Raw genomic sequence first — 26,147 nt, forward strand, 5'->3', positions numbered from 1 at the left:
AAGGGCGAGCAAGCCCTGACGGACAGACCGCCCGGCAACTCTCCCCGGGTTCCCCCCGCAGCGCTCCCCCGCTGAAACCTACCGGCTCTGGCTCCCCTCGAGCGAGACTCCTGCGTTTTCTCCCGGTTTGAGGACACCTTCAGAACAAGACCAGCCTTCTGCTGGGGGAAAAAAGATAAATTAACTGCCTGCTGCAGCCGGGCGCTCGCAGGCCGGTATTTCCACCTTAAAAACGCAGCAGGGCCCGCGCCTTAGGCGGCAGGTCCCGGGCTGTTTCTCCAGTTGCCTTCGGGGTTACCAAGAGACGGCGGCGCGGGCAGGGGAGGGAGGTCGGAGCCGCCGGAGCCGAGCCCCGGCGCTGCGGGGAGCGGCAGCCCGGGCTGAGGGCCGCCCTGCCCGCCCAGCGGTAGGTGGCACGGCGCCCGTCCCGCCCCGCAGCTCCCTCTGCTCCTCACATGTTCTCCTCGCTGTTTTAAATATCGCTTCCCGAGAGCGCTCGGCAGGCAGCTGCGCGGCCCGGGGAGGAGCTCTGAGGCGGCGGCGCAGCTGCTCCGCGCCGCCTGTGCCGGGAAGGCGGCCCGCCCCCTCCGCCCCGGCAGCCTCCCCCCGCCGGCAGCCGGCCCCCGCCCGCCCGGGCTGCGGCCCTGCCCCGGCCGCCGGGGGCTGCGGGAGGGAGACAGGGCCGGCCGGGCTGAGGCGTGCCCTGTTCCCACAGGCGTGACAGCCAACGTGTCCCTTCGCGTGCCTGAAGTCCCCACTGAGGCCACATCTCACTTGTGACACCAGCGAGAACTGAAAGCGCGGTGACTAGATGACGCCCAACAGCAAAGGGATAAGAAATTCCTTCGCGTTTGATTTACCACGCATAAGGCGTTGTTTCCGCTCCGCAAACCTTGCGAGCCCCAGCGCCCGACCAAGGAGGGCTTCCTCAGGCGAAAACCAACCAGTAACAGGCCAGTGGCAGGCACGGGCGTGCGTGTGTGCCTGCACGCCAGGAGGGAGCTGCTTCCGAGAACATGCGAGATGTCAGCCCTTGCAGCTTAACAGTCACGCAGCAGGCTGGAATCAACAGCCCTCACTAAAGCCAAAGACAGCACTCTCAACTTCCAAGCGTTGCCGAGTTCACGGTACAAGTTACCCGAGGAACACTAATTAATGACTAAGAAACAAGCCAGAAGCCCATCCTGGAACAAAGTCACCGTGACTCATTTTCTGTATCTACACGGCGTGAGCTCAGCCCCTTCTCGCACGGGGCTGCCAGGATTTGGGCCGGTACTCATTACTGCCTGTGACACACTCTGAAAAAGAAAGCACAAAAACCCGCAAATATAATGAATTACAGTAAGTTACTATTTATTTACATGGCATATTTTATAGGCGGAATTCGTTAAGAGCATAGTTAACTTTCTTTTGTCCAAAAGCCATCAGCGTGCCCTCATCTTCTGGCTGCACGCTGTGCGTGTGTGAGGGCACGACGGGTTAGTTCAGCTGCTGGGGTGACGGCCTGGGACGCTTCCCCGGTGAATCACATGCTTGCAGCGCTGTAGTAATTCCGATAGGACATGTCCATCAATTCACACGGACTCGACACCACCAGAATTAAGTGCATCCGCATCACTAATGCGGCCAGATGAAATAACTTCTAAAGAGGTAAATAACTTCAGAAGGTAAAATTTATGTTGATGGAACACCTATTACATTATTTCTGTTTTCTTTTTAAATAAAGCCAGTCTTTCATCCCTTATGTATATAAATGCTCAGTGATTTTATGAAATCACGTATACAGAGAATACAGGCATCTGGAAAGAAACTGTCATTTTAAGATGACATAAGCTTTACAGTGCATTTTGAAAATGCTGCACAGCTGCGTTTATAATGCAGGGAGAATATGCCATTTCTACAAACAAATTACAAAAATTGAGCTTCGTGCAGTTGGAGCTGACTTCTTATAGAATGACACAATAGAGGCTGAGTAAAGAAGGCATCTGTATCTACAGGAGCTGAAAACAAATTATCATCTGTAAATTAATTGAACTCTTGAGTGTCTGAAACATCAGACACAGCCTTACACCCTGTCTGGACTCAACAAAACAAGAGCTTTACCAAGCACGGTGACTGGCAATGTGTCATATCCTCATTTAGTGAGAAAGAACTGTATACACACTTGCATTTATCTTCTATTACCAGAACAGAAATTATCTGTTTGGAATAGTTTATTTCATGCATGAGATATAAATAAGTAGCACGTATGGCTGAACTACACACTAAGGTACGCACAACTCCCACGGCAGTGGGATTGTAAGGATGTAACTGAGGAAAGAAGGAGGCCTGGAATAACCATCCTTCTCAAAACAAGTGTATAATTAAACGAAATACATCATGGCACACCAGCAGATCATACACCCATTTCTGAGGCTACCCCACACAAATATATAAAGAAACTATGACCACCATGAAAGTATGATCTCATTTTTAAATACACGTTTAAATCTTAAGCAAGAAAAAGAAAGCTTTAATTATTTCTTTCAGATGGTAAACTGCATCAGAGTGAATGCAGTAATTTACAATTCTGACTTGCAAATAATGGAATAATCAGTATGCACACTTCACTTATTTGCTGATGAAAGAAGGGAAATGTCTTTGACTTAAATGTTCATGCTAAAAAAAAAGTTCTCAGGCTCCAACACATTTTTTTCTAGTGACAGAAACAAGACGTCCTTTTTTACCTCAATACTTGCACAATGAACATTCTTAACTTCTTAAAACACATCCCATTACAGGAAGGTTAACTGTCTTTTTCTGATGTTATACGACGTGAAGTTAACAAATGTCGGTGGGAACTGGAACGATGCTGTGGAACAAGGCAGCACACAAAAGGTGTGCTGCATCATCTCGGCTCCTCTGAAGCCATTCAATCCCAAATCTTGCATAGACTCTTGCTCTCTGCATTTTCAGCAAGAAGGAGAAGGGAGAGGAACAGTCACAGCCACAAGCTCTTATTTTAGCTCAATGTATTTCTGCCAGACAATCCAGCAGAAAAGAAAGCTGTTAGACGCCACATTCTCCATCTTCTACAACTTCTCCCCTCCTAACACGTTTAAGAGTGGTATATACCACCATTTTAAAATCAGGTAGCGGTAAGAAGGTTCCAATATAACCCAATTAATATAGAGACCCAGAAATCAAAGTCTAACCTTTTCCGTTGCATTTCACATGTTCTCAGGATGCCATTACCTTGCAAACTGCCTCTTCACGACCTTTGTTAGGCTGCTCTAATGAAGCACTCCCTTTAAGGTACACATTGTGGAAGAAACAATTAGAAACTACTATCAACTTACTTTTCAAGGAGAAGTAAAGGTTCCTGAAGGAAAGTTAAAAAAGAAGGCCATGGTGATACTAGACGTGCCCACTTGCAGTAACACATGGGGAAAAAGCTATGGTTCTCGTCACGTAAAGGTGAAACTGAGCTATGTTAAAAGATCTTCTGCCATCGAATCAGAGGAAAAAACTGTTGGTGGTGGCTAGCAGTGGGTGTGGGGAAGCCCTCTCATTAAAGATTAAGAATCCCTGCAAACGCAGTTTTGGGGATGTTGTGGATTGACGTTTTTGTCAGCAAAACCAATGCAGTATATAGACCAACATGTTTTAAAACCTTTTTCTCCTGATTCTTTGTAACCAGGAAAAGAAGTTAGTGCAGCTAAAAATACTTCCCTGCCTTGAGGATATCTTTCTGAACCGCACTATCTAGTACAGTCAACTGTCCAAAACTTTCAACACGTTTACATTTTCGTTTTCTCAGTTATGGAGCAGGTGAACATTGAAACTACTGAAAGGAAAAGGCAGGATGTTACGTGGTGTTATGTGGCACACACCCTTCCACAGTATCTAAGGCGCATTTCCAGAAAGTAAGGCAGCCTTTCCAGAAGAAGCGATTCAAGGTCACCAAGAAAATCCATCAGTACTGAAAGACTACTTTTCATTGATAGTATGATAATTCATTTAATTGATAGTATGATAATCACAAAACCACTGCTATCATTCCAAGATCTTGCTACTCAACACAGAAGTTGCATGACTGAAACTCATGCTTACAGAAAGTTATACTGGTTGGAAGTTAACTTATTTTGAGATTACATGTAACACTGTTCTTAGGCGGTCTTCATTGATTTCAAGGCATCAAAAAAATGCCTCTTGTGAGGAATCTCAGTGCTACTGTTCCCAATGTGCTTATACTCTGTATGTCTAAATTTACCTCACTTATGCAGCAAATCAAGATGAGAATGAAGTTGACTCCAGTAGCATGAGAGTTTCCTCCAAGAACTTCTCTATTGTTTCTCCAATTTCATCAATCACTACATAACATTTTTTTTTAAATTGCTTTTAGCACTGGATTTTCCACTACATAGAAGTAAAGAAATCAGTACATATTATTACTACATAAAATACTGAAATCTACAGTTCCAGGCTTTTTTGTCTTAATATTATCATTATTATGCAATATAATTATATTAATATTTCCTTAATCTTAATTTTCTGCTATAGCAATTAAGCAAAAATACAAAATGAGACATATCCAAGGTTAAGCAACAGGTCAGTGGCAACTGGAAGATGACACAGGTCCCTTGACTCACACAACAGCACTTGACACATTGGATCAACCATTTAGCACTTCAAAGTCAAAGAGAACATACAAATGTATATGCCTCTTTCTTTGCTATGTAGCAGCAGACATGAAAGCTGAAAATAAGAAAAAGGAATGAAAGTTGTTATTCTTAACCTACTGAATAATTATCATTATCTGCAGTAGGAAACAGACTACGAAGTTATACCATCTTTATTTTAGTAAAAATACTAAATTTCTGGCTTTGATTTAGCAGTAGAAAATCAATCTATTAATGTTTTACCGTACTGAACAAAAGATGTATATTTATTACAGAAATCAATATGAAACTCAGGAATTAATCTATGTAGCTAATTTTTACTGTAATGCCTTAAAATTAACCAAAGAGATGGTTCTTTTCCATACCAATGCTTGATGACAAATCCTAATCACTTTCAAGTAACTTTTCAACCCCTATCCTTGTTCTGACATGGACATGTGCCAGCAAGTCAGGTTAGGTAAGTACCAAGGGAAAAGAAATGTCAATGATGCAGACATTTTTTAAAAGTTTACAGGTGGGAAAAGAGAATCTCTGATCAGTTCACCCTGTTATCAAGATGTGCTAACTCTTCCACACGTATTAGACTTTTGCAATAGTCCATTTTTCATAATATGATATGTCAACCTATTATATATAGATTTCTTTTTTCTCCCTTGCAAGATGCATAATTAAATATTAATAATTTTTAATTTCTGTGCATATGTCTATCCTCCCTCTTAATACTAAGACTGGTAATTTTAATTGGGTTTTTTTAAGAAGTGAAAGAAGTGCTTGCTGTGTTTATATGACGGTGAAATAATGCAAGCCAGTTTTCACTAACGAAGAGAGGAGGGCAGCACAGGTTTACCTGTATTCCGGTAGCCTTTGCTGCAGTGACACCTGGTGGGCTTACGCCTCCCTTTGGTCTCTCCTGAAGAGTAGGAGGGCAGAAATTTCAAGGTCCAAACATGCCGAGATTAAATTTTCTATTAATTAAAGTCTCCCTCCACTGGAAACACTCAACACTGACCGAACTTTGGCCAGGCTAGTACATACAACTTCAGGTCAGAAGGAGGACCTCCTGGGAGTGGCAAATGCTTCATGCCATAGCCTAGAGAAGAAGCTGGGACCCTACTTTGCTGGGGGACATCTGTGTGGTCTATCTATGTTTTTAAAAATGGCTGACTTCCATACACTGTCAGAATGAAGAATTGCTTCTGAAAATGCCATTATATCCAGAGCAAAATGATCAGTAAGTAAATAACTATAGTAATGACTGTTCCTCCTTGTGCCCTACTGCTATCAGATATAGCCAGGAATCTTAGATAACTAAGTAGTATCATGTATCTGACTGGGAGATGTATTTGACTCTTTGGAGGACAGCAATGACCTAAAACCACAGTGTTTTTCAGAAAAATATAAAGACAGATTATTCTTCTGGTACTATCCACAAGCAAGAGAAAAAAAAATCAAAAAAACAACAAAAATGACAAAACACCCTCATCTGCTTACACATGATAATCTAGAACTGGTGTAAATGGAGGAAGGTGGCTAGTTTATAGTCTTTAAAATAAAAATCTTCTTGCTAGTCAAATGATATATTTCCTGTGTGGTGCTGATTTTTTAGTAAAACCTCATATTCTTCTCTTTTACACTGCTCAAAAAAAAAACCTAGAGTAGTTCCAATTCATCAATATAGTAAATAAAACCTTTTGAATCCAGACACAACTTTGACATTTGCAGCTAGCAGTAACAAAAAAATAGTAATTTCCTTGGTCTCAAATTCACCTTCTTTTAATCTCTTGTACCAGTAATTAAAGGTTCTAAAAGCACACCATTGTTCCTCTTATGTATAAAATCTGAAAGTTTGGCAAAAACAGCATTTCTCAGAAAAAAAAAATCTCATATTACACATACGAGTATCACCACACTTCTAGCTATTTTGCTGACTATCCGATAATCTTATCTCTGTAAGTGATTTATGATTCACATATTTGGACAGGGAACACATGATCCAAAAGCGGGCCCTTTTCCTGGAAAATTTGTTAGAATTAATCATTTCTGCAGAGGTATCTTACTATCCTAGGACTGCAGTCTTAGAGGAATGGACCTTGAACTTTGGCCTACACATGTAGCAGAACACTTTAATGCTTTTAGCATATCAGTACAGTAACATTATACAACTTAAGCTGAAGCGTTACTAAGAGTTCCCATCTATCTTATGAAACAAATAATTTTATCACAAAATAGAAACAGAAAAAAATTGTATCAGTCATACTCAAGTCAGCAGTCTCTCAAGAAGTCATCTTTCTAGGTGGAGTTTTCTTCTGCAGCTGTACTATCGTGTTGTACCAGTTTGAGAGGAAAATTAATGATGCTTCTGAACTAAAAAAAACAAAAACAAAACAAAACAACCAATCCCAAAACCTTACTCTTAAAATGCACGTAGTGAGCACATGCAGGGCATCAGGCATAAATTAGGAACAGGTAACACATTTCAGTACACTAAAAAACCCAAAAGTCTAAATAGCATTTTGTGCCTGGAGTCTGAAGACAGCCTTTCATCAGTGAACGCGACTTCTGGAAACAGTGCCTCTTGTTCAAAATTAAACTTCCTGACTTGCTCACCCACAAAGTATCACATATCCATTCATGTATCTGTTACAGACCAGAGAGACACTCTGGGACATTAAACTGATTAAAGCATCCGTCCAATTTTGAAGTTGATTTAGATACACGAGTTAATACATAAAATGATAGGAAATACACCCACAATGGGGACACGCTCATTTGGATTATACGGGATTTTGTTGAACTGGTGCCCCCTCTTGTGGAAGTCTCTTAAATCAGTACAAGCCACGTAGATTTAGCTAAGGCCAAGGCAACACTTACCATGCATCCTTAACTAATATGAGCAATACAAAGTAACTTGTGAGATTTTTTTGAAGGTTAATTCTTAAACGCTGATGATTCTGGAACGCATGGATCCTGGTAAGGTAGTAGTGTGTGGTAAGGCGAGTAGTAATGTGTGGATGGCAGTGCTTTGTTTTTACTCCTTTAGCTGACTCCTATTTAAACTAAACAGAATGGGAATGTTCCTTAACAATGCAGCGTTGGCCAACTAAAATTTAAACAGTTCTAAAATTAATAGCTAGTTCTAACTAACAGACAGGTAGTTTACTACCTACACGCAAGTAATGTCCATTCTTCAACCAAAGATTCCAACAAATTATAAAGGGACACCTGGAAGGTAACAGTACCGTAATATTTTACATCTGAAAAAACAGCTGAGCGCTGCTCACTATAGCAAACCTTCATTAGAGCTTTAGTTGCCCAGTAAAACACTGATTCTACAGAGACCTGCAACACCCTTGAAAAGTTGAAGGTGTGAACGAAGATCTCGGTGGACATCCCTTGAAAAGGTCAAATCTTACAATATAAAAGGGAGAGGTATTATAAATTTGACTGCCCTTTTTTCTCAAGCTCTGCATGATTCAAACAGCAAGGAGGAAAATAGCAGCATTCACATCTTAAATTAAAAATAAAATAAATGAACGGAAGAAATTAACACTAAATTCAACAAAACATGTTTCTTCTAAGATGCAGGTGATGAAGAACAAAAGTCTGAAGCTCAGACTTAACATTAACTTAACATTATTGTTAATGTTCAAATCCTCAAACTTGATTGTGCCTCCTGGAAATTATTCACAAACATATTACGTGCATCCAATGGGCTAGGCATAGTTCCAGATCAGCTGTAGCAACACAGTAAAGTTCTAAACCTGATTAACGATACAAAACCATCTGGAAGAAAATGGGATGAGTCCTTCATTTTGCCTAATACATATGTAAGCAACCAACTAGAAGAGACGCACACATTGCTTTAGAAACCCTGCGTGTCTTCCTTCAGTACTGCATGGCATACGGTTTGCCTCACTGTTGACTCCCAAAGCCTCCCTGCTGTGGATATTGTGAGCAGCTGGATGGATACAGTCTGCAGAACACATAAATAAAACCACAGCGTTAGATAATATCATGCAGAAAACAGCAAAATGATTGCTATATTCAGCAGGTGTTCTTTGTCTGAAATAGCCTTAAGTAACTGAGTAGGAGAGATGCTCTGCTCTACGTTTTAGAATGAGAATATGCATTTGGAAGATTATTTCTTTACGGAAGAATTAGTGTGTGGGAGTACACTATAAATGCTTTATTTCTAGAATTCAGCAATCTGTGTGTTGCTGAATTCAGCATTCCAGAAGGGTGTAGGATACTGCCTTCCTATATTAATTCTGTTCATGAAGATTTTTTTCCTTTACATTTCCTAAGGTTTTTTAAATTAGGGAAAAAACATACCTTGGAAGAATTTCCTCTAACATACAGATCCAAGTTGAGTCTAGCCATGATTGGCTAGCTAGAAAACACAAAGCTAATTCTGTGTTCTGTGGATGGATAAATCTCCAATCTATTCCAATATGGCATGAAATAAATGAACTATCCAGAGCTAGCTCAAATCTGCACCATGTTCAAGATCACCACAGGCATACTGCTGCTAAGAGCAGTTCCGTACAGCTGTGCCACAGAAGTTTTGAACTGCTTTCCTGTAACATGGGCTTTACTTTAAGCTCAGCAGATCCAACCTGGAGAAGAACTAGACCACTGCAGACACCTGAGTGGCCGTCCATAGTTAGCCTGGCTCCTGTCCTACTCATCAGGTCTAGCTCCACACCAGACTCCCTGGATCCAACGCTGCTGCTGCAGAGCACGCCTGCACATCCCTGCACCTTGCTTCCTTGCAACAGATATCCTGTGAGAGCTTTCTGTTCCAGCTAGGAAGTGATGCCCTTCTCAGTGCTAGCACTGCTACACCCAGCCTGACTCTTACAGAATCCTCAGTATTAGTATTAATCGGATTTCTTCTCATCTCCAGACTTTTTATTAAGTATCCCTGAGCTCAACCATTACCTAAAGTTCTACAGCTGGCTGGGTATGATTCCTATGTACTTCATCCTGTACAGACCATGATAGGGAAATGGGTATTACCATGATGAATTCAAATGTTTGCAATGTCCAAGACTAGTCTGTGTTACATACGATTACAAATAACCATTCAAAAGATGAAGTAGTCAGAAATACCCCTTTTTATTCACTCATATAAACATTCTTCACATGATACTTCAGCTTCTAGTTCATCCTTCTTACTTTAGGTATTAGCATTTTAGGAGCCATCAGCACATGGACGGCCAACTCTTCTGACTACACATTATAGGCTAAAATTCCCTATGGCCAAGATCCAGAAGACGTTTACCAACCTCAAAGCTGCAGGAATGGGAAACCCCCAGAGACAACTCACAAGTGGAAAGTGACACCAACCACCATGAGATCCCCCTATGCTGCTAAGGGGTGGAGCAGTAGTGGGTGGGTGGGTGCCAGGATGATACATTTCGCACTCAGAAATCCCATCTGCCTGACTTCCTCCCGCCAGCAGGGATTCAGACTGCTGAATCGGACCGGCATAATCCCACTGCAGATCACCTGATATATCCCTAGTGTGGGGACTACATGTGAACTGCTTATAATCTGCGTGCTGTTAAAGAGACACAAGCTGACTACCCCACATTAAAGTGATTGTTTCTGATTGCCTGGCATCCTTTCTGCCTAAATATACCATCACAGGGAGCAACAAACCTGGGCCCTACACCAGTGCTTCACCGCCTCAAGTCACACCCTTAGCTCATTTCGCTATCCTGCTGCCTAGCAACTGTCTTCCACTCACACAAAATGCAATTTGGTAGGTCTGCTTACATTAAAGGCTCATTCATTCAACTTCCTCAGTCTCTCCTAGTGCAGCCCTTGTGCTGAAGCATTAATGACACAGCTTCCAGGCTCCCTTTCACGCTGTATTTCTCCACCACATCATAAAAGGCCAGTGTGACCTGTAAGAAAGCTTACAGTACCTCCACGATAGGTGGCACAGCCATCAAGAGTCCTCCTGAGCAGGTGAAAGTTACAGTTCCTCAGTGGCCTCCACACAACAAATGGCTTGACTGCCATCCTCGGATCACATCTGGCTGGAAAGCATACATGTGCAGCGCCAGTCTGCACAACCTCCATAGGACCCAAAACAGGGGATTTTGTGCTTGACCAGAATAAAAAGTGAAAGACACGCAAGAGGATGAAATGAAACACCGTAATTTTGCATTTCCTGCTTTCAGAAGCTTTTATTTGGATGATCTGCGGGATATGCCTGCAGATCTCAAAGCAACACGGGAACGAGACCTTGAGACGAGACCTGTTAGAGAAACAGATGCCCCAAATATTGACTATTAGCTTCATTCTTACCTGTAGAGTTTAGTTATTTTCCAAATATTGCATTTGATATTGCTTTTAAAAAGTGTGGTCAGTTCCATACTCTATCTGGAAAAAATGCTGAGCAAACCAGCCCCTTGAAAATCTATTTACAGAAATTATTTCAATCATTTGGTCTACATGCAGAAGAACCTATCAACCAAAACTTTAAAAATGCTAAAGGAGGAAACTGGAGCAGATGAGACCATTTCAAGACACCAAAAATGGGTCACATATGCTACACTGAGTTCCCGTCAGATACAGCACGCGTCACAGAAATCCAGCAAATTCCAGCTTTTAGAAATTAAAGGTGAGCATAGCAATTTATTATTTCAATGCAATGTCCTCAGAAGATAAAAGAGAACAGCTCATGAAGCAATGGCACTGGATAATGTACTCTACTTTGTTCACCTCAATGATTATTGCAACGATCTTCCCTTTTCGTAACTCGGACATTCTCTTTCCCTTACAGAGTCACAGATTCTTCCCAAATCCATACTCGGATAAGAAAGCTATTCTCTCAAAACTCTCTGGAAACAAACACTGGTTCAAGACAGTGCCATTCCTTACCAACGCCCAGACTGCCCCTCCAGCTGTGTTCTTTTGGGGGCTACATTCTAAACCACATCGAGGAACTGATTTGGCTGAAAAATAATACAGCCAGATTATGTCTCCAATTTTAAACCTTAGACACCACAGAATGCTTCAAAAAAAGCACAGCACACAGAAGAATTGGAAAGCTTCTCATCCACCTAGTTCACGCAAAGATAGCAGAAGCCACTCAGTTTATGAGCATCATGCATATTTATTCAAAGAAGGCTTTTCTTTTGTATTTCAACAGTGCCCTAGCAGCTGATCCAAAACTCAGAACACTAATCCCTTACTGCATGATAAATTTCAATATATCCAAGTAAACACGGGGATTTCAGAATATGAGAAGAATTCAATTCTGAACAAAGAGGGGTTTTTCAATCTTAACTGTAGTGAAGCTTTTGCTCTGCTCTAATTTAATTCTTGGACATAGTTTAATCCACTGACTCTGGAATGAATGCCATTGAGAGTTAGTTTGAATTTAGATTTAGATGCGAATGTGAAAACCTAGCAGTTTTCAAAACTATGGAATTTATTTTCCAACTAACAAGTGTTGGGGAGGAGGTGGGGGGATGTGAGAGGAAACATGGAAAGAAATCTGTCCAGATTTCTGCTAGCCAGAATGAGGAGAATACACAATTTCCCCCGAGAATTGCAACAGACAACTGCAAGATTAAGTCTCAGTCACGAACTTTTTAGGCTGTATCTACACTACTAGGAAATATTCTCAATTTCAGTGAATCACTTAAGTTAAAATAACAGAGTAGACATTACTTAAGTTAAAACAACAGAGGTCTTCCACATACGTGAAGTGAAATGGTTCAGCTAGAACAATTAAATAAGGGCAAAAGGAAGCGATCACCCCCAGAGGACTTGGCAGTGAAATGGTTACCGAAAGCAAATAATAGATATTGTTTCAGTGCTTAACAAAAACCTTTTTAGAGAAGCAAACGAAAACAGAATGGTTGGTAAGTAGGCAGGAAAATTAATGGCTGCAAGGTCAGCCACGTATGTGCTTTAGCTTTGGATGTAGGTTCACAATGTAGTTGCATATGGAAAATAAACAGGTATTTTCATAGGAGTGGGATCATTCCTCTGGCTGTGGTATGATTTAAACTAAAATCCATATAGTACTTGCATATAGATAATGAACTGAAAAATATGCAGGAGACTGCACAGTAAAACAATAAATCCAGGGTAAACACCGATACGAGGCCGAAGGCACAATATCCTTTTTAGACTAACTTAAAAAGAGGAAAACAGACACACCCCCAAGTATAACAGAATATACACAACTGGTACTATTGGAAAAAACCATGTGCAAGCATCTGGAGTCAACATCAAAGAAATGAGACTCCCCTTTTCTGAAAGACAGCTGGACTCATTGCTGTCTTACATTCTATACCCGGCTGAAATAAACAATTTTGAAATATCAGGTATCTCTTAAACGTATCTCTGAAGATTGACTCTGACAAACTAATGTTATAAAAGCAAAGAACAGAGAGGGTGTATCAAAGTCCATGTTGAGAACCTTTGTTTTGTTACAGAGATATTAAGGGTGTGCACTGTAATTCCACACAGCACACGATGTTCTACATTACTTTTACAAACATGAATTGTACAACAACACAGAGATCAGCTATAATCACCACTGGGGTGGCATGTATTTTAATCACAAATATTATTTTCTGTGGGACTCCTGCCAGTCAGTATTTCTTTTTGATACAACTGTTACTGTTAGAATGTGACAGTGATCACTATTCTGAAAAAGACACATTTCCATCTGAAGGTTTTTAAGAATTCTTCTGTTAACCAAGACATCAGCTACCATGGTAACTAACAACACAGCAATTCACTTAGCCGTAAGAAATACTGGAATGTCCTAATATTAACACTACATGACAGCAAAAATGGTCCTATTTGGTCTGTTCACACGCAATGTATTAATCTCAAGGGATTTTTTTCCACAGGTTTTGCAAGCTAAAAACCAGTTACCAAGAACCTTTGAACTAGACTAGAAGGACCATATAAACCATCAAGCTGTAAGAGCTTGTAACCTTTTCAGCAGAGCTATGCCAAGAAGGAACTGTAGCTCAAAGCAATACAGAATTTTCAGTACTGCTGAGAAGTCTTACTTGCAGAAACAATCTCTGTGTGTTCCCAAGGGTATAGGTGGGCATAGCTGGGCAAGTGTAATCAGAATCTGACAGAAAGGTCACTGTACGCAACATGAAGAAAACACAGCAAATGTAGTTTGAAACAACAGGCTGCCCAGGGAAGTGGTGGAGTCACCATCCCTGGAAGTATTTAAAAGACGTGTAGATGTTGCGCTTAGGGACATGGTTTAGTAGGCATGGTGGTGGTGGGTTGACGGTTGGACTCGATGATCTTAGAGGTCTTTTCCAACCTTCATGATTCTATGATTCTATGAACTGCTACACAAGATTCTGTAATATACTAATTTGATGGAATGCATAAATAAAAAGAGGGAGAGAGAGAAATAAACAAATGTTCAGAAAGTTACTAACCAATGACCAATAATAATCAAGATGTTCAAGACTGTTGGCTACATAAGTACAGCTACATAATCTCTGGCATCCACCTTAGGAATGCCCAGCTCCTCCCACCCCACACGCAGTCCAGACATCAGTTACATCCTAGGTATTCCTGCACCGACCTGTTGGAGACATGCGGGAGAAAAGGAACTGTTACCGGGCCAGAACTCCGTATTGCTGTTTGCTACTGGAGCTACAAGGACTCATAGCTCTTCAGTCCCAGGGCACCTATTCCTGGCGCTGTCACAGTGACTGAAAGAGCCACCACAGCAGCTTTCTGGTTCTGTTCTTGACCCACCTGAGGTTGCTCCCTGTCTGTGCCGTCTTACAGGAATTTCCCCTTCTGCACATTAGGGATTCTTTTAAGATTTCGACACCTAAAGGAAGAGATGGCACAAGTTAACCAACTGAAAAAACCCTAGTAATAAGTTATGGACTCATTAGGGTTTTTTTGGTAAGATAGTCATACTAATGAAAACCATTCTTAGACCTTGGGATACTAAGATTCATATTAGCACAGAAGATGACCAATAAAACTTTGCTAAAGAGCAGACTTATTTACTGTTAATCACCTGCCTTGGACATTCCACCTTCCAACCCAACATAAGCGTGTTTTGGAGTCTATTCTTTACACAGATAAGTGATAACAATAAAATAGACAAAACAAATCCTGCTGGGAAATACCACTGCCCTCATTTAAAATTTTCAGCTTGGTCCAATTTAGAGGTTTAGAGAAAAAGCAAGAGGAGTAAAGATAATCCGTGTATTTCCAGAATATTTATCACTGCTTCTGTGTTTTAGAAAGAAATTTGGCAAGAAACATACTTCATAAGTTACAAAGATAACAGCATTAATATTTCTATTATCAGGAGAGCTTTTGGTTTTGGGTCATGGAGCCATTGTTCCTCTGTTTTGATGCCTTATGTTCCCAATGGCTTCTGAATGAGGATTCAGACAAGATGCAGTCAGCACAATGCAGATTTAGGCACTTAAACAAAAACTTGAATTGTTTTGACAGGAATCGGTGGCCCAATTTACTTTTGGGGAAGCAACTATGACATACTTAAAGTGAATATGCAGCTTCAGTGACATTTCGTTGTATGCAGTGTTCTGCTTAAAGTTATACTTTGCCAGTGCCAGGATTTTTAAAAAAGAAAAGTGTTCATTTGTTTTTTCAACAAAATCCTTCATCATTTCACTGCCTAAAACAATGTCATGCTGCTTCTTAATGGAGAGACAGATGGTTACCAGGCAGATTTTGTTCCAAAACGACAGCATCCTTCCCATGTAAACCCAAACCAAGAACAAAAAGTTAGACTTAATTACATTCCACCACAACAGAAAACAAATTTACCCAGATCAGCAGAAGGAAGAAATCTGTGCAAGAACAGAGTCAGTGATTGTTTCAAGATTCAGATGTAATCTTAAACTTAATCTTTCCCGCAATTTCCAACTACTTTATACAACTCTAACAACGGTCTTTAGTAAGAAAATTCTTATGATTGGTAACATTGATCAAATAGTGATGTTACCTACTACGCATTTAGTTTTAACATGTTATACAAAGAAACCAAGACTGCTCTCCACTCCTGTTGGGAGTACCAGGTTTCAGAATGCCATCTACCGGGCAAACAGCATTTCCCGCCAGCAGAAGCCAGAAACGGCTGAAGCCATTTCAGAACAGGTTAATACAACCCAGAGATGCAGGGCACAAGGAACAGAGTCATTAGGAGGAAGAGGTATCCATGTGTTTCACGTAACAGATACTCATCAAAAATAAATAAATTGGTGAAAGTCAGGCATATTTGCAAGAACAGTGAAACACACACATGCATCTTTAGGTACTTAAAAACTTTGAAGTAACAATCCACTAAAACATCGCTGATGACTTCAATGATTTCTGCAGAGAAAATTATTTTTCATTTAAAAAGTCAGAATTCCTTATTAAAAAAAAAAAAATCATAATTTTTCCATTTTAAGACAGCACAGAAATATTTAGAAATGGAGAAAATACAGCTCAACAATATTATAATCTGATGAGGTGTGGGAGCCATCACCAACCACTCAACAGCATTAAAAGCCTCTATGAAGGACAATGCCTACGGTAATATCTAGAGGAAAGCCATATATGCCAGTTAACTGCAGCTATAGGGAGACACCCCTGCTGATTACGAATCCCGTAGGACACACGTTTCCCAGCAATGGAATACCCATCCCTGGTACGTGACCTGTGGCACGGGTACCACTGCCCGGTGGATGAGGGGGGAAGGCCGGGTCCCTGGCGGCCGGGAGCCGCAGGCCCGCCTTCCGCGCACAGGCACGGCTGCCAACGCTGCGATCAGTACTCACAGGTGTTTCTGCTGGGACTCAGAGCTCCTGCGCTTCATCCGATCAGCTGATGTGTCGGGTAACCCAGCTTGGGAATCCCTGCTGTTGACGTATTTCCAAGCCAAGAAGGAAGGCCTCGCTAGCAGAAGCGCAGCTCCCATAGTTGCCTGTAGATAATATGACATTAGCGATATCGTTCTGCCAGCACGCTATGTTCAATACACTTTGAATCATGAAAATCCACTCTCAGTTTGGTCTTGGAAATTTATTACAAGATCAAACAGTAGAGTCCTACTGCACTTACATGTTTTATAAATCTCTATCATAATGAGTTATGATTTTTGATCATATAACTTCATTTCCAGCTAGCACTTCCTCATTGCCTGCACCTCCTATCTTTTCTTGCAAGCAAAGAATATTAGTAACTGGGGGGAAATAAGTGGGAAGAATGACTTTGATTAAATTTCAAAGAGATACACACTTCGTTAAATAAAGTTTCCTCAAAAAAGTTTCAAATAGTAAGGAAAAAGCGCTGTTTCAAGAGACAAGGAGTGCTACAGTCACCCCAGGCCATCAGGGCAACGTCGCTAAAGCTGTATCGCATCGGCAAGCCCTTCGCACTTTCAAGCAAGACACTACTGTTAATCCCCAAGATTTCTGCGGGCTCCCATATGCTATTATCACAAACTGCAGACGGACCGTTAAAAAAGCTATGCAGACCACTTTCTATGGCTTCCCAAGCTGGTGTGTGTGTGTGGGAGAGATTTGGGAACACTTCTCAAAGATAAAACAATAGAGAAATGCTTTTAAAAAGTATAACTACACTTAAATGTTTTAAAAAAGAACACAAACACATCTCAGCAATTGTACCAATTCTATGGGAGCTGGAGTTTGTGCTTTTTCCAGATAAGAGAAATACAAGGGGAAATACGCTAACTCCCTGTGGTGCTTCGCTCCTTCCCCAAGTCATAGAATCATAGAATAGTTGGGTTGGAAGGGACCTTTAAAGGTCATCTAGTCCCACCCCTCTCCCATGGGCAGGGACATCTTCAACCACATCAGGGTGCTCAGAGCCCCGTCCAACCTGACCTGGAAGGTTCCCAGGGATGGGGCATCGACCACCTCTAGGCAACCTGTGCCAGTGCCTCACCACCTTCAGCGTAAACAATTTCTTCCCTATATCTGGTCTGAATCTGCCCTCTTTTAGTCTAAAACCATCCCCCCTTGTCCTGTCGCAACAAGTCCTGCTAAAAAGCTTGTCCCCATCTTTCCCATAAGCCCCCTTTAAGTACTGAAAGGCCGCAATAAGGTCTCCCCGGAGCTTCTCTTCTCCAGGCTGAACAACCCCAACTCTCAGCCTTTCCTCAGAGCAGAGACGTTCCAGCCCCCTGACCATTTTGGTGGCCTCCCTGGACCCGCCCCAGCAGGTCCACGTCCTTCTTGTGCCGAGGACCCCCGAGCTGGACGCGGCCCTGCAGGTCTCCCCAGAGCGGAGCAGAGGGGGAGCATCCCCTCCCGCGGCTGCTGGCCACGCTGCTGGTGATGCAGCCCCGGACACGGTTGGCATTCTGGGCTGCGAGCGCACATTGTCAAACCGTTACAGCTTCAGGCGTCCCCGGAGGGAGCGCGTCCTCCGGCGTCCCCGAGGAGTACTCACTTGCCTCAGCCACCGGGGCCCGCGCTCCCGCAGGCCGGCGGCCTCCCGTGCGCTGGGCCGCGGCGCCGGCCGGCCTCCCCGGGCAGCCCCGCCGCGGGGGGCGGACTCCGCATCGGGGCGGGCGAGGGACCGGTGGGGCCGGGAAGCGCAGGGCCTGCAGCGGGTGGGGGAGTAACGGCCATAACGGTCGTAACGGCCGCAACGGCCTCGCGCCCAAGAGGGACGGCGCCCTCCCGCCGTTTACGTCCGCGCCACCGCCCCCCGGAAGTGCTGTGGGACGGGCCCGCCCCCGCCCCGCTGGCGGCCTGACCCGGAAGCAGTGGTGGTTGCGCTGAGTGTGCCAGGGCCCGCGTCGCGCCATGGCTCCCAAGGGCGGCCCCGGCGGGCGGCAGCAGTCGGAGGAGGACCTGCTCCTGCAGGACTTCAGCCGCAACCTCTCCGCCAAGTCCTCCGCGCTCTTCTTCGGCAACGCCTTCATCGTCTCCGCCATCCCCATCTGTGAGCGGCGGGGAGGCCCGGGGGGGCGGCGGGGAGCCCGGAGGGGAGGGGGAGCGGCAGGCCCTGAGGGGGAGCGGCAGGCCCTGAGGGGAAGCAGGGGCTCCCCGTAGCCCGCCTCGGGCTCCTGGCCCGCTGCCGGGTGCGGGTGGGGGTCCCCGGGCTGCTGGGGCTCGCCTTGCCCCGGGCCTGCCCCCGGCTTCGGGCCGACCCCAGGCGGGATTATCTTGGCTGTCTCCGTGCCGTGTTAGATCCAGCTTCGAAGCCGGCCCTGGTTGGAACAGCGGGCAGGGTGGTTGTTGTGTGGTTTGTAAAGATGGACGAGCTGCTGATGGAACACTGACGTGTCAGCATCGGCGCTGCGTGAAGCTGGCAAGCTGTCTGCCCTGGGCTGCTTCTCAGCCGAGTTTGATGTGGTCTCATAAGGCCCCTTTCAGCCAAAAGGAGAGCAGATTTCTCTGTTCGAAAGTATTTTTAATGCAGTTTGGAGACCCCCAAGTGATTGTGCAGGAATTAGCTTTGGCCTGGCAGAGCCAAATTACAGCGCTAGTAAGCTACGTAGGACTCCTGTGGGGACATTTTTCATGGAGAAAGAAACCACTCAAAATGTCTTTTTTTTCTTTTAAGGGCTTTACTGGAGGATATGGCATATGGATCTCGTTCAGTCTGCCGTCCTGTATAGCGTAATGACCCTCATCAGTACCTATCTGGTAGCTTTTGCATATAAGAACGTCAAGTTTGTTCTCAAACACAAGTAAGTTTGGTGGCTATTTGCAGTAGGACTTATTATTAAATAATTTAACAAAACCAGCACTTACAACATTTTTTTAATGAATAAGAATGTCTGAAATATTACTCCAAAACTTGTTTTACACAGAATTATCTCCTAATTGGTTTCTGTCCTCTCTCTTGTAATTGTGGACTAGACTAGCCTTGTCAGCTAAGTGTACAATGAAATAGCAAAACTACCTTCATTCTCAGTGGGTATTGCCACAAACTGTATTTGACTAATATTTTTAGTAATTTGATTATGACAAAACTGTTCAGTGTCTTAGCGAAATATTATTCTTCACTGTAAGTGCAACTTCCTATAACCCCGGGGGTTTTTGTTTTCATTTTTCAACTTAAAAGGTGTTTCTTACAGAGTAGCACAGAAAAGAGAAGACGCTGTTTCCAAAGAAGTTACTCGCAAGCTGTCTGAGGCAGACAATAGGAAGATGTCTCGTAAGGAGAAGGATGAAAGGTAATCCTCTTGGTTCTCTTCCTTTTCTCCCTTGTTGCAATACTACCTGGTACCTTTAAGGCTCTAGGTAGGATATTAGGGACTGTTGCTTGGCCATTGGTTTTTTCTGTATTCTGGTAAGTAGAAGCTGTACTGTCAGCTCTTGCTCATCTATAAAGCCTTTTTGAGGCAAGTTATTAATGAAAGGTCTCAAACATTGAAACCTTTATCAGTGAGGTCCTATAAGACAACCTCTCCCTTGAGTTGCAAAGCAGAACAACCTATTTACAGGCTTTCTAATAACTCTCTGAAGAGTAAGCCTCAGAAATAAGAAGAGCTCCTTTTCTTAAGGACAGGCTAGCGCAATGTATTTTGCACAGTGACGTGCAAGTTCCTTCAGAACAGCATTTCCATGTACTGCCGGGCTGCACTGCTAATCACTGGTTGTACTTGTTACCCCTCGTGGTTATCACGGGCATGTCTCAGTGTGCAGATTTCCAATTGAACAGCTCATGCTAATATCCAGGCTGTGCCTAACGAGTGTGTCGGGAAGCACTGAGTATTGGAGTAGGTGCCCTTTATGTACAAGACGCAAGGACATGAACTGTCAGCTCTTTGGAGCAAAAAGCCATATCTTCCCTTCTAATTGCCAGGCACGCTGGTGGCGTCTAACAGATACAAACTCACAAAAAGTGTTATTTATAAAGGGTGAGGTTTGATGTGCCTGGTAGGAAAACAAGCTTAAGTCACTGAGGTGTACAAGTGCATAGTATATGCAGGGTTTTGTCTTTAACTAATGAGTTGACTGGTAGTTCTTGCTGCGCTCTGCCTTTTAGAAGCTGGCCATAACAAGAGCAGCTGTGTGTGGTTTACTACACTTCTGGGCATCAATTGTTTCATAATGGTGGGTGTGCCAGGATATGCTTTGATTCAAATGTGCCTGAAATAAGGTCTCTACTTGTTCCTAGAATTCTGTGGAAGAAAAATGAAGTTGCAGATTATGAAGCAACAACTTTTTCCATCTTCTACAACAATACTCTCTTTCTGGTCTTGGTCATCATTGCTTCATTTTTCGTGCTGAAGAACTTCAACCCCACTGTGTATCCTTTATTACCACGTTTGAAACAACCAGAGTCCTACTCCTATTTGTTGTCGTTAGTAGCTATATTTGTCATGTGTGTTGTGAGATGACTCTTGATATGTGCAGTTCATTGTAGTACCTCAACTTAGAAATACTGTAACATAAAAATAGAGCTTACAAAAAAAAAAAAATCTCCCAATTACATAGAAGTTTAACGTCTGATACGAGACGTTTTAAGGATATCACTTGGACAATATACAGAAATTGTTACAGCTTTGGCATTTCAGTTGTAACTGTGGAATGAGGAGACAGCTCATGTTCTTACAGAAACACTGCATCAGTGTTAGTTGCCAGGTGCTCTTACGTTGCAGGATTGTTTAGTTTCAGTAACTGCACAGTAAAATTTTTTGTTACTTAAGTAAATTAGTATTGCCAATCAGGGCTGCATATGTTAATTAAAGATCTGCAGTATTTAACAGTATTTATAACTACTTCTAAGAGAACAGGCTAAACTTTATGGGTGTCTTAATTTTGAAGTTAAGTACATTTTAGCATCCTGCAAACAGCCTTGATTGTTAGCTGTATTTCAGGTTATGATGTTGCAATTTTAAAACTCCTACAGAGACCATTTCAATTCCTTGTTTTTCATAAAACTTCTATTAAATGTTCTGTACAAAAGAAGTGGTATCTTTATAAGTGTATATCCTTAACCTTTTCCCTACAGAAACTATATTCTTTCTATAAGTGCTTCATCTGGACTGATTGCTCTGCTATCTACAGGATCCAAGTAGACAAAAAAAATCCACAGCAATTTATTTCTGTGAGAGGGTTCAACTGCCATACAAAATTTTAAGGGTGGAATAGGAATACATTTTTTTATAGTGTGACTGCTTGAGAGTATGGGGGGGAGGGTTTGAATCCAAAATGATTGAATTATATTTACTTTTGGTATCTTTACATGGTATTATTCAATAACTGAATTAATCAATTTTTTTACTTAGCAATGAAAGGAAATGGTATCTGAGCAGTTACCAGACGTAACCATTCTGAAGCGCTGCATAGGTGTGATGGTACTACAGGCTGCTAGACAAGTGCACCGTAAGGCACTGCTACACAGCAGCACAAAGGGTTGTACTCAAAACCTGTAACACAATTCCCCTCTAAGTTTGGTGTAAGAGCCAAACTCGCTAATCGTAAAAAGTGACAATCCACCATTTATCATTGTAACTTGAAAAGTTTTAATAAAAAGGAGGCTTTTTTGTCATTTAATTCCTTGTATTTCCATTCTCAATTTAAAAAAAAAGGGTATTTTCATGGGCAAGCAGTGTGTGTAGGTTTGTCAACTCTTTCCGCTTCCAGAAGAGAGGAGTCTTCCGCAAGTCAGCGTATGTATTGTTTTCATTGGAAATACTCCTCATTTTTAAGTAGCTTGGAGTCAGGTCAAAACCTAAACAGTATCTCCTAGAAAAATACTTCAGAAGTGGTATGAATGTACTTTTTTTTTCATTCATCTCTAAAGTCGTAAATACAAAAAAAACCCGAAAACAAAAAAAAACCCTGCCAGTTTTCCTGGCACAGCTTAACAAAACAATGGCTTTTTATAATGGGTTTATCAGACAATCCTTTTGCTTTTTTCACACTATTAGTGAAGCAGTCATTTAACATTCTTTAAATTAACTTGATTTTTTCCCTCAAAATATGTGGATTCTGCCTGCTTATTTGCTACTGAAAGGAGCCTTTCCATATTGCTTGCATAATTTTACTTTCCTTGGCCTATCACTTATTATAAATGATATAATTTGTATTTATTTTAGTTTAAGTATTTAGCACATGTAAAACAAAATTCTAACAAACTTCTATAAATGGTCAGAATCAAACATGAGGCCAAGCTGACTGCTCTGTGAGCAACAGGACTTGGATGTTGCTGTTTTGCTGGCCACTGGTGATTTGCTCAGCTCCTACCAAAAGTACACAGAACTTAAATTCAGACACGTGAACAGACAACGCTAATATACTCATTTAACTTGTCAGCGTTGGTAGGGATAAGACTGACCTACCGGGCATTTTAGAAAGTGGCAGGCATATTTTCCAGAAGTCTGCCGTCTAGAGAAAAGCGATTTGAAGCAGCGCTTTCTTCTGCTATTGCTGTCGGTTTGCTGAGTCTTTTATTAACAGCTTTTCATCTTACCTTAGTTTTCGGTACTGACGCTTGGTGAGGCCTGGAGCATAGTGTGTGTCAGAATTTTTCTGGAGAGAGAACTTTGCAGCACTGACAGCCTGAAGCAAAAGGTGGGCTGGTTGGTTGGGTTGTTTTCTACAGAAAGCCTGGTCTTTTCTGTGGGCATCTTCACAGAAAAGGCTGGGGGTTTTTTGTTGTTGTTTTGGAATTTTGTTTGCTTTTGAGGTTGGTTGATCAGTTGTTTTTTCCCTTGCAATCCCCACTACAAGCTGCACCCAGTTTCTTCAGTATAATGCTGAAGGTTAGCCTAAAGCTAGGCTACTGCTTGGCATCCCATTGCCCTCAGAGCATTGGGCAAGCTGACTTTTAAGCTTTTGCTCTAAGTAAGGGACAATGCCACCTCGTTTTCAATGAAAAAAAAAAAAAGGTTGGGAATTAATATATTTTTAACACATTGTTGGATTCCCATGTATCTGAGAAGGGGAAGAGAGAACATTAAATTATACCTCCAGAGGTAAGAGAAGTCTGCTACTGGGAAAATAATTATACTGTTAAAATAATAAAGCTGTTAACTGTATAATGGTCAAAGTCTTTGTGCTGCCTGTGAAGCAGATTTTAAAATATTTAAAGAGTTAATTTTCACAGCTGATACTGCAAAGTTCGGGGATGTGGCCCAGAGCAGTGAAAGTAATAAACACCGGGGAGGTGAGAAGTGCCTCGCAGGCGGTGTCCACCCCAGCTAGCTGTGACTGACCAGCCCAGGGTCGTTTTGGAGAGGCTGGTGGCTGAACTGCAGCGGGATTTCAGTGAGCTGTCGGGGGGATGTTCACGCTGTGTTTATTTCAGGCCAAAATGTTACGTAGGACTGATGTCTGCCTTAGGAGACTGACTTCTGGAAGTACCTTCTCCGAGATGCGCAGCCAGACCTTCGCTCCCCGGCTGTACCCGCTCCTCTGGCCCAAGGTCCTTGTCCCTTGCCCAGCCTGGGTACAGCTGCAGGTTAGTGTTTCCCTGCAGAACAATACATACCCGTTTTCAACGTAAACCACTGCTGTTTCACAATCGGTCTCACTATTAGTAACAGGTCTCTGCGTATCAAATGAGATGCACAAAATGCTTTTATTGTGTCCAAGCAGAAGTCAAGGTCAGACTGCATTTCTGGATATACAGCAGCTAAGTTCATTTACACATACCATAGCTCATTGGATTAAATACAGGAGAAGACAATTCAAGTAGAGGTATATCTGTTCACGTGGCCCACTGAACGCTGCACACGCTCTGCAGATACCCTGGAGTTAAGGGGACTAGAATACAAGGGTCCTACAAATACCGTACATAGCTGTAGCCCCTCGGAAGTATGTGCCCAAAGTATGCGATTCAATACGAGTGAGAAACATTTACCAAAATCATAGATGCGTTTTACAAAGCAAACATGGTAAAATATGACGTGGCTGTTGAGATGGGCAAATTAATATATAAGTGCTTACTCTGTAGAGGGATGAAATGCTCACAAAAAAAACCTACCTGTTTAAAATGTGTCTTAAAAATCCTATGCATTTACTTATGCCCGATTCCAGAACAAGTTAAAGCAAATGTGACGTTCCACCGAAGTACGTACCTGATTTTTTTCTGGTATTTTTCAGCAGCTATGTATTATATATAGGTATCTACATCCTTAAAAGCTCATGAATATTGAAATTTGCAATAGCTATGTCTACAAGCAGGCAGAAGTAGAGGCAGGTTTCTATAGATGCAAAACCCAATATTTTATCATGGATTTCTTGGTTTAAGGTTTATGTAGAATTAGAATTTTGCAACAGCCATTGTTTTCATTAACCTGACATGCGTGTTTGGGTTTTCTGACTGTGCTCTTCTGGCTTGTACTCAGAAATACTTCCCAGGAGCACTCCACAGCTGAAATAATTGTATAGTTGGAGTTGAGCTATCTAATTTCTAACTAATTCTCTGTCTTACATCCTTTATTTAACTACAAACAAAATCTAAAGCGTATATTCAGCATAAAAAAGAAAACAGAAAATTTGAGCTTGCCCCTTCTATCTGTTAACCTGAAGAAACTTTATAGTTGAGATTTCCCAAATGTGGATTTATTAAAACCTTAAGTTGTATCTGGCTTTTCTCCATTGAAAAAATAGATCTGTACATCCTTCTTTAATTACCAAGTACCTGAAGGTTATAAATTATTTTTTGCTTTACAAGTGTTTTTCACAGCACAAGCATGAGGTGCTAAGAGTAAAGTCAAAATTAATGAATTCAGTCGAAGGTAAGAAAATACAAGATTATTCTTGGTTAGAAGAGAGATCAACTGTGCTTTTAAATTTCACTGCAGATTAGTAGCAACAGCACACATCTCGAAGGGTCCAGTGACAGTAGACACCGAGCAGCAAGCTGCTGAATGATTCTCATGACCGGCTATTAACTCGGGGCTGTACTGCTGTACAGAGCACTTTTTAAACCATGCAGTCCAGGTAATTCATGCATTGCATTATGATCTGTAGTCCTTCTTGCTGTAGGGCTTATTTCCCAGAATATTATCTATTTCGTTTACAATATGGGATGTCATCTTTGGAAGGACCTAGGGGTAGAAGAAAACTGCTGTTTAATCAAGCTCCCATGAGAGGTTTTTCCAAATTTAAATCTAGATTTTATCAAATAATGTTTCCTCTGGTTTTTTGTGTGACAGATATTTAAACATTCATCTAATACCTTTCTCCCTTAAAAGAAAAACTACTGTAGTGTCTTTACCCTGTGAGAGAATCACAGAAGTGCTCTTAAACTTTATATGCACAATAATACTCAGCTGCCGTGGAAAGCGAGCTGGTGGCGAGAACATCAGAGGAAGCTTTTATTGTGAAAAGCAACAGAGAATAATTAAGGTGGGTGCAAGTGGCATGTGCCCTGTGGAAGACTTGGCGCAGAATATATCACAACATGTCCTGGAATCAGGTCGCTCACTTTTTCAGCGACTTTAAACCTGCTGATGCCACCCTCTTGTTGCTGGATACAGCTATAACTACCACAAATGGTGGTAAGCCA

At 42.2% G+C, this 26,147-nt stretch overlaps 3 protein-coding genes across 7 annotated transcripts in view; 1 reads left to right on the plus strand and 2 right to left on the minus strand.

Annotated features, from left to right (window-relative positions):
- The window catches only part of TIPARP (TCDD inducible poly(ADP-ribose) polymerase), a 41,340-nt gene extending 24,770 nt beyond the window's left edge, over positions 1–16,570 (minus strand). Inside the window, exons 1-3 of one of the 5 annotated variants that reach the window (XM_075157504.1) lie at positions 16,481–16,570; positions 14,430–14,508; positions 83–158 (exon numbers count right to left, since the gene is read on the minus strand). The gene's annotated coding sequence lies outside the window, so the exon portion shown is untranslated. Of the gene's footprint in view, positions 1–82; positions 563–14,429; positions 14,509–16,480 lie in introns of those variants that run through there. The other 4 variants (XM_075157503.1, XM_075157505.1, XM_075157506.1 and 1 more) reach the window with 4 other exon arrangements.
- A 1,824-nt stretch (positions 16,571–18,394) lies between these two features.
- SSR3 (signal sequence receptor subunit 3) lies at positions 18,395–22,183 on the plus strand. Its single transcript, XM_075157512.1, has 5 exons — positions 18,395–18,614; positions 19,239–19,365; positions 19,756–19,854; positions 20,802–20,933; positions 21,639–22,183. The coding sequence occupies exons 1-5, from the start codon at positions 18,476–18,478 to the stop codon at positions 21,703–21,705; spliced, it is 564 nt and encodes a 187-aa protein (XP_075013613.1). The 5' UTR covers positions 18,395–18,475; the 3' UTR covers positions 21,706–22,183.
- A 1,231-nt stretch (positions 22,184–23,414) lies between these two features.
- Positions 23,415–26,147, minus strand: part of KCNAB1 (potassium voltage-gated channel subfamily A regulatory beta subunit 1) — a 52,027-nt gene continuing 49,294 nt past the window's right edge. The window contains exon 14 of the mRNA XM_075157509.1: positions 23,415–25,686. Within this exon, the coding sequence (XP_075013610.1) occupies positions 25,597–25,686 (90 nt within the window). The 3' untranslated portion in view covers positions 23,415–25,596. The remainder of the gene's footprint in view (positions 25,687–26,147) is intronic.

This window comes from Calonectris borealis, chromosome 9, assembly GCF_964195595.1.
Source record: "Calonectris borealis chromosome 9, bCalBor7.hap1.2, whole genome shotgun sequence".
Lineage (NCBI taxonomy): Eukaryota > Metazoa > Chordata > Aves > Procellariiformes > Procellariidae > Calonectris > Calonectris borealis.

Excerpts from the sequence above, each read along its gene's own strand:
- SSR3 (XM_075157512.1), top strand. The coding sequence starts at position 18,476 with ATGGCTCCCAAGGGCGGCCCCGGCGGGCGGCAGCAGTCGGAGGAGGAC. Across the intron at positions 19,366-19,755 it reads AAGTTTGTTCTCAAACACAA|AGTAGCACAGAAAAGAGAAG; the intron begins GTAAGTTTGGTG and ends TGTTTCTTACAG. Across the intron at positions 19,855-20,801 it reads CGTAAGGAGAAGGATGAAAG|AATTCTGTGGAAGAAAAATG; the intron begins GTAATCCTCTTG and ends ACTTGTTCCTAG.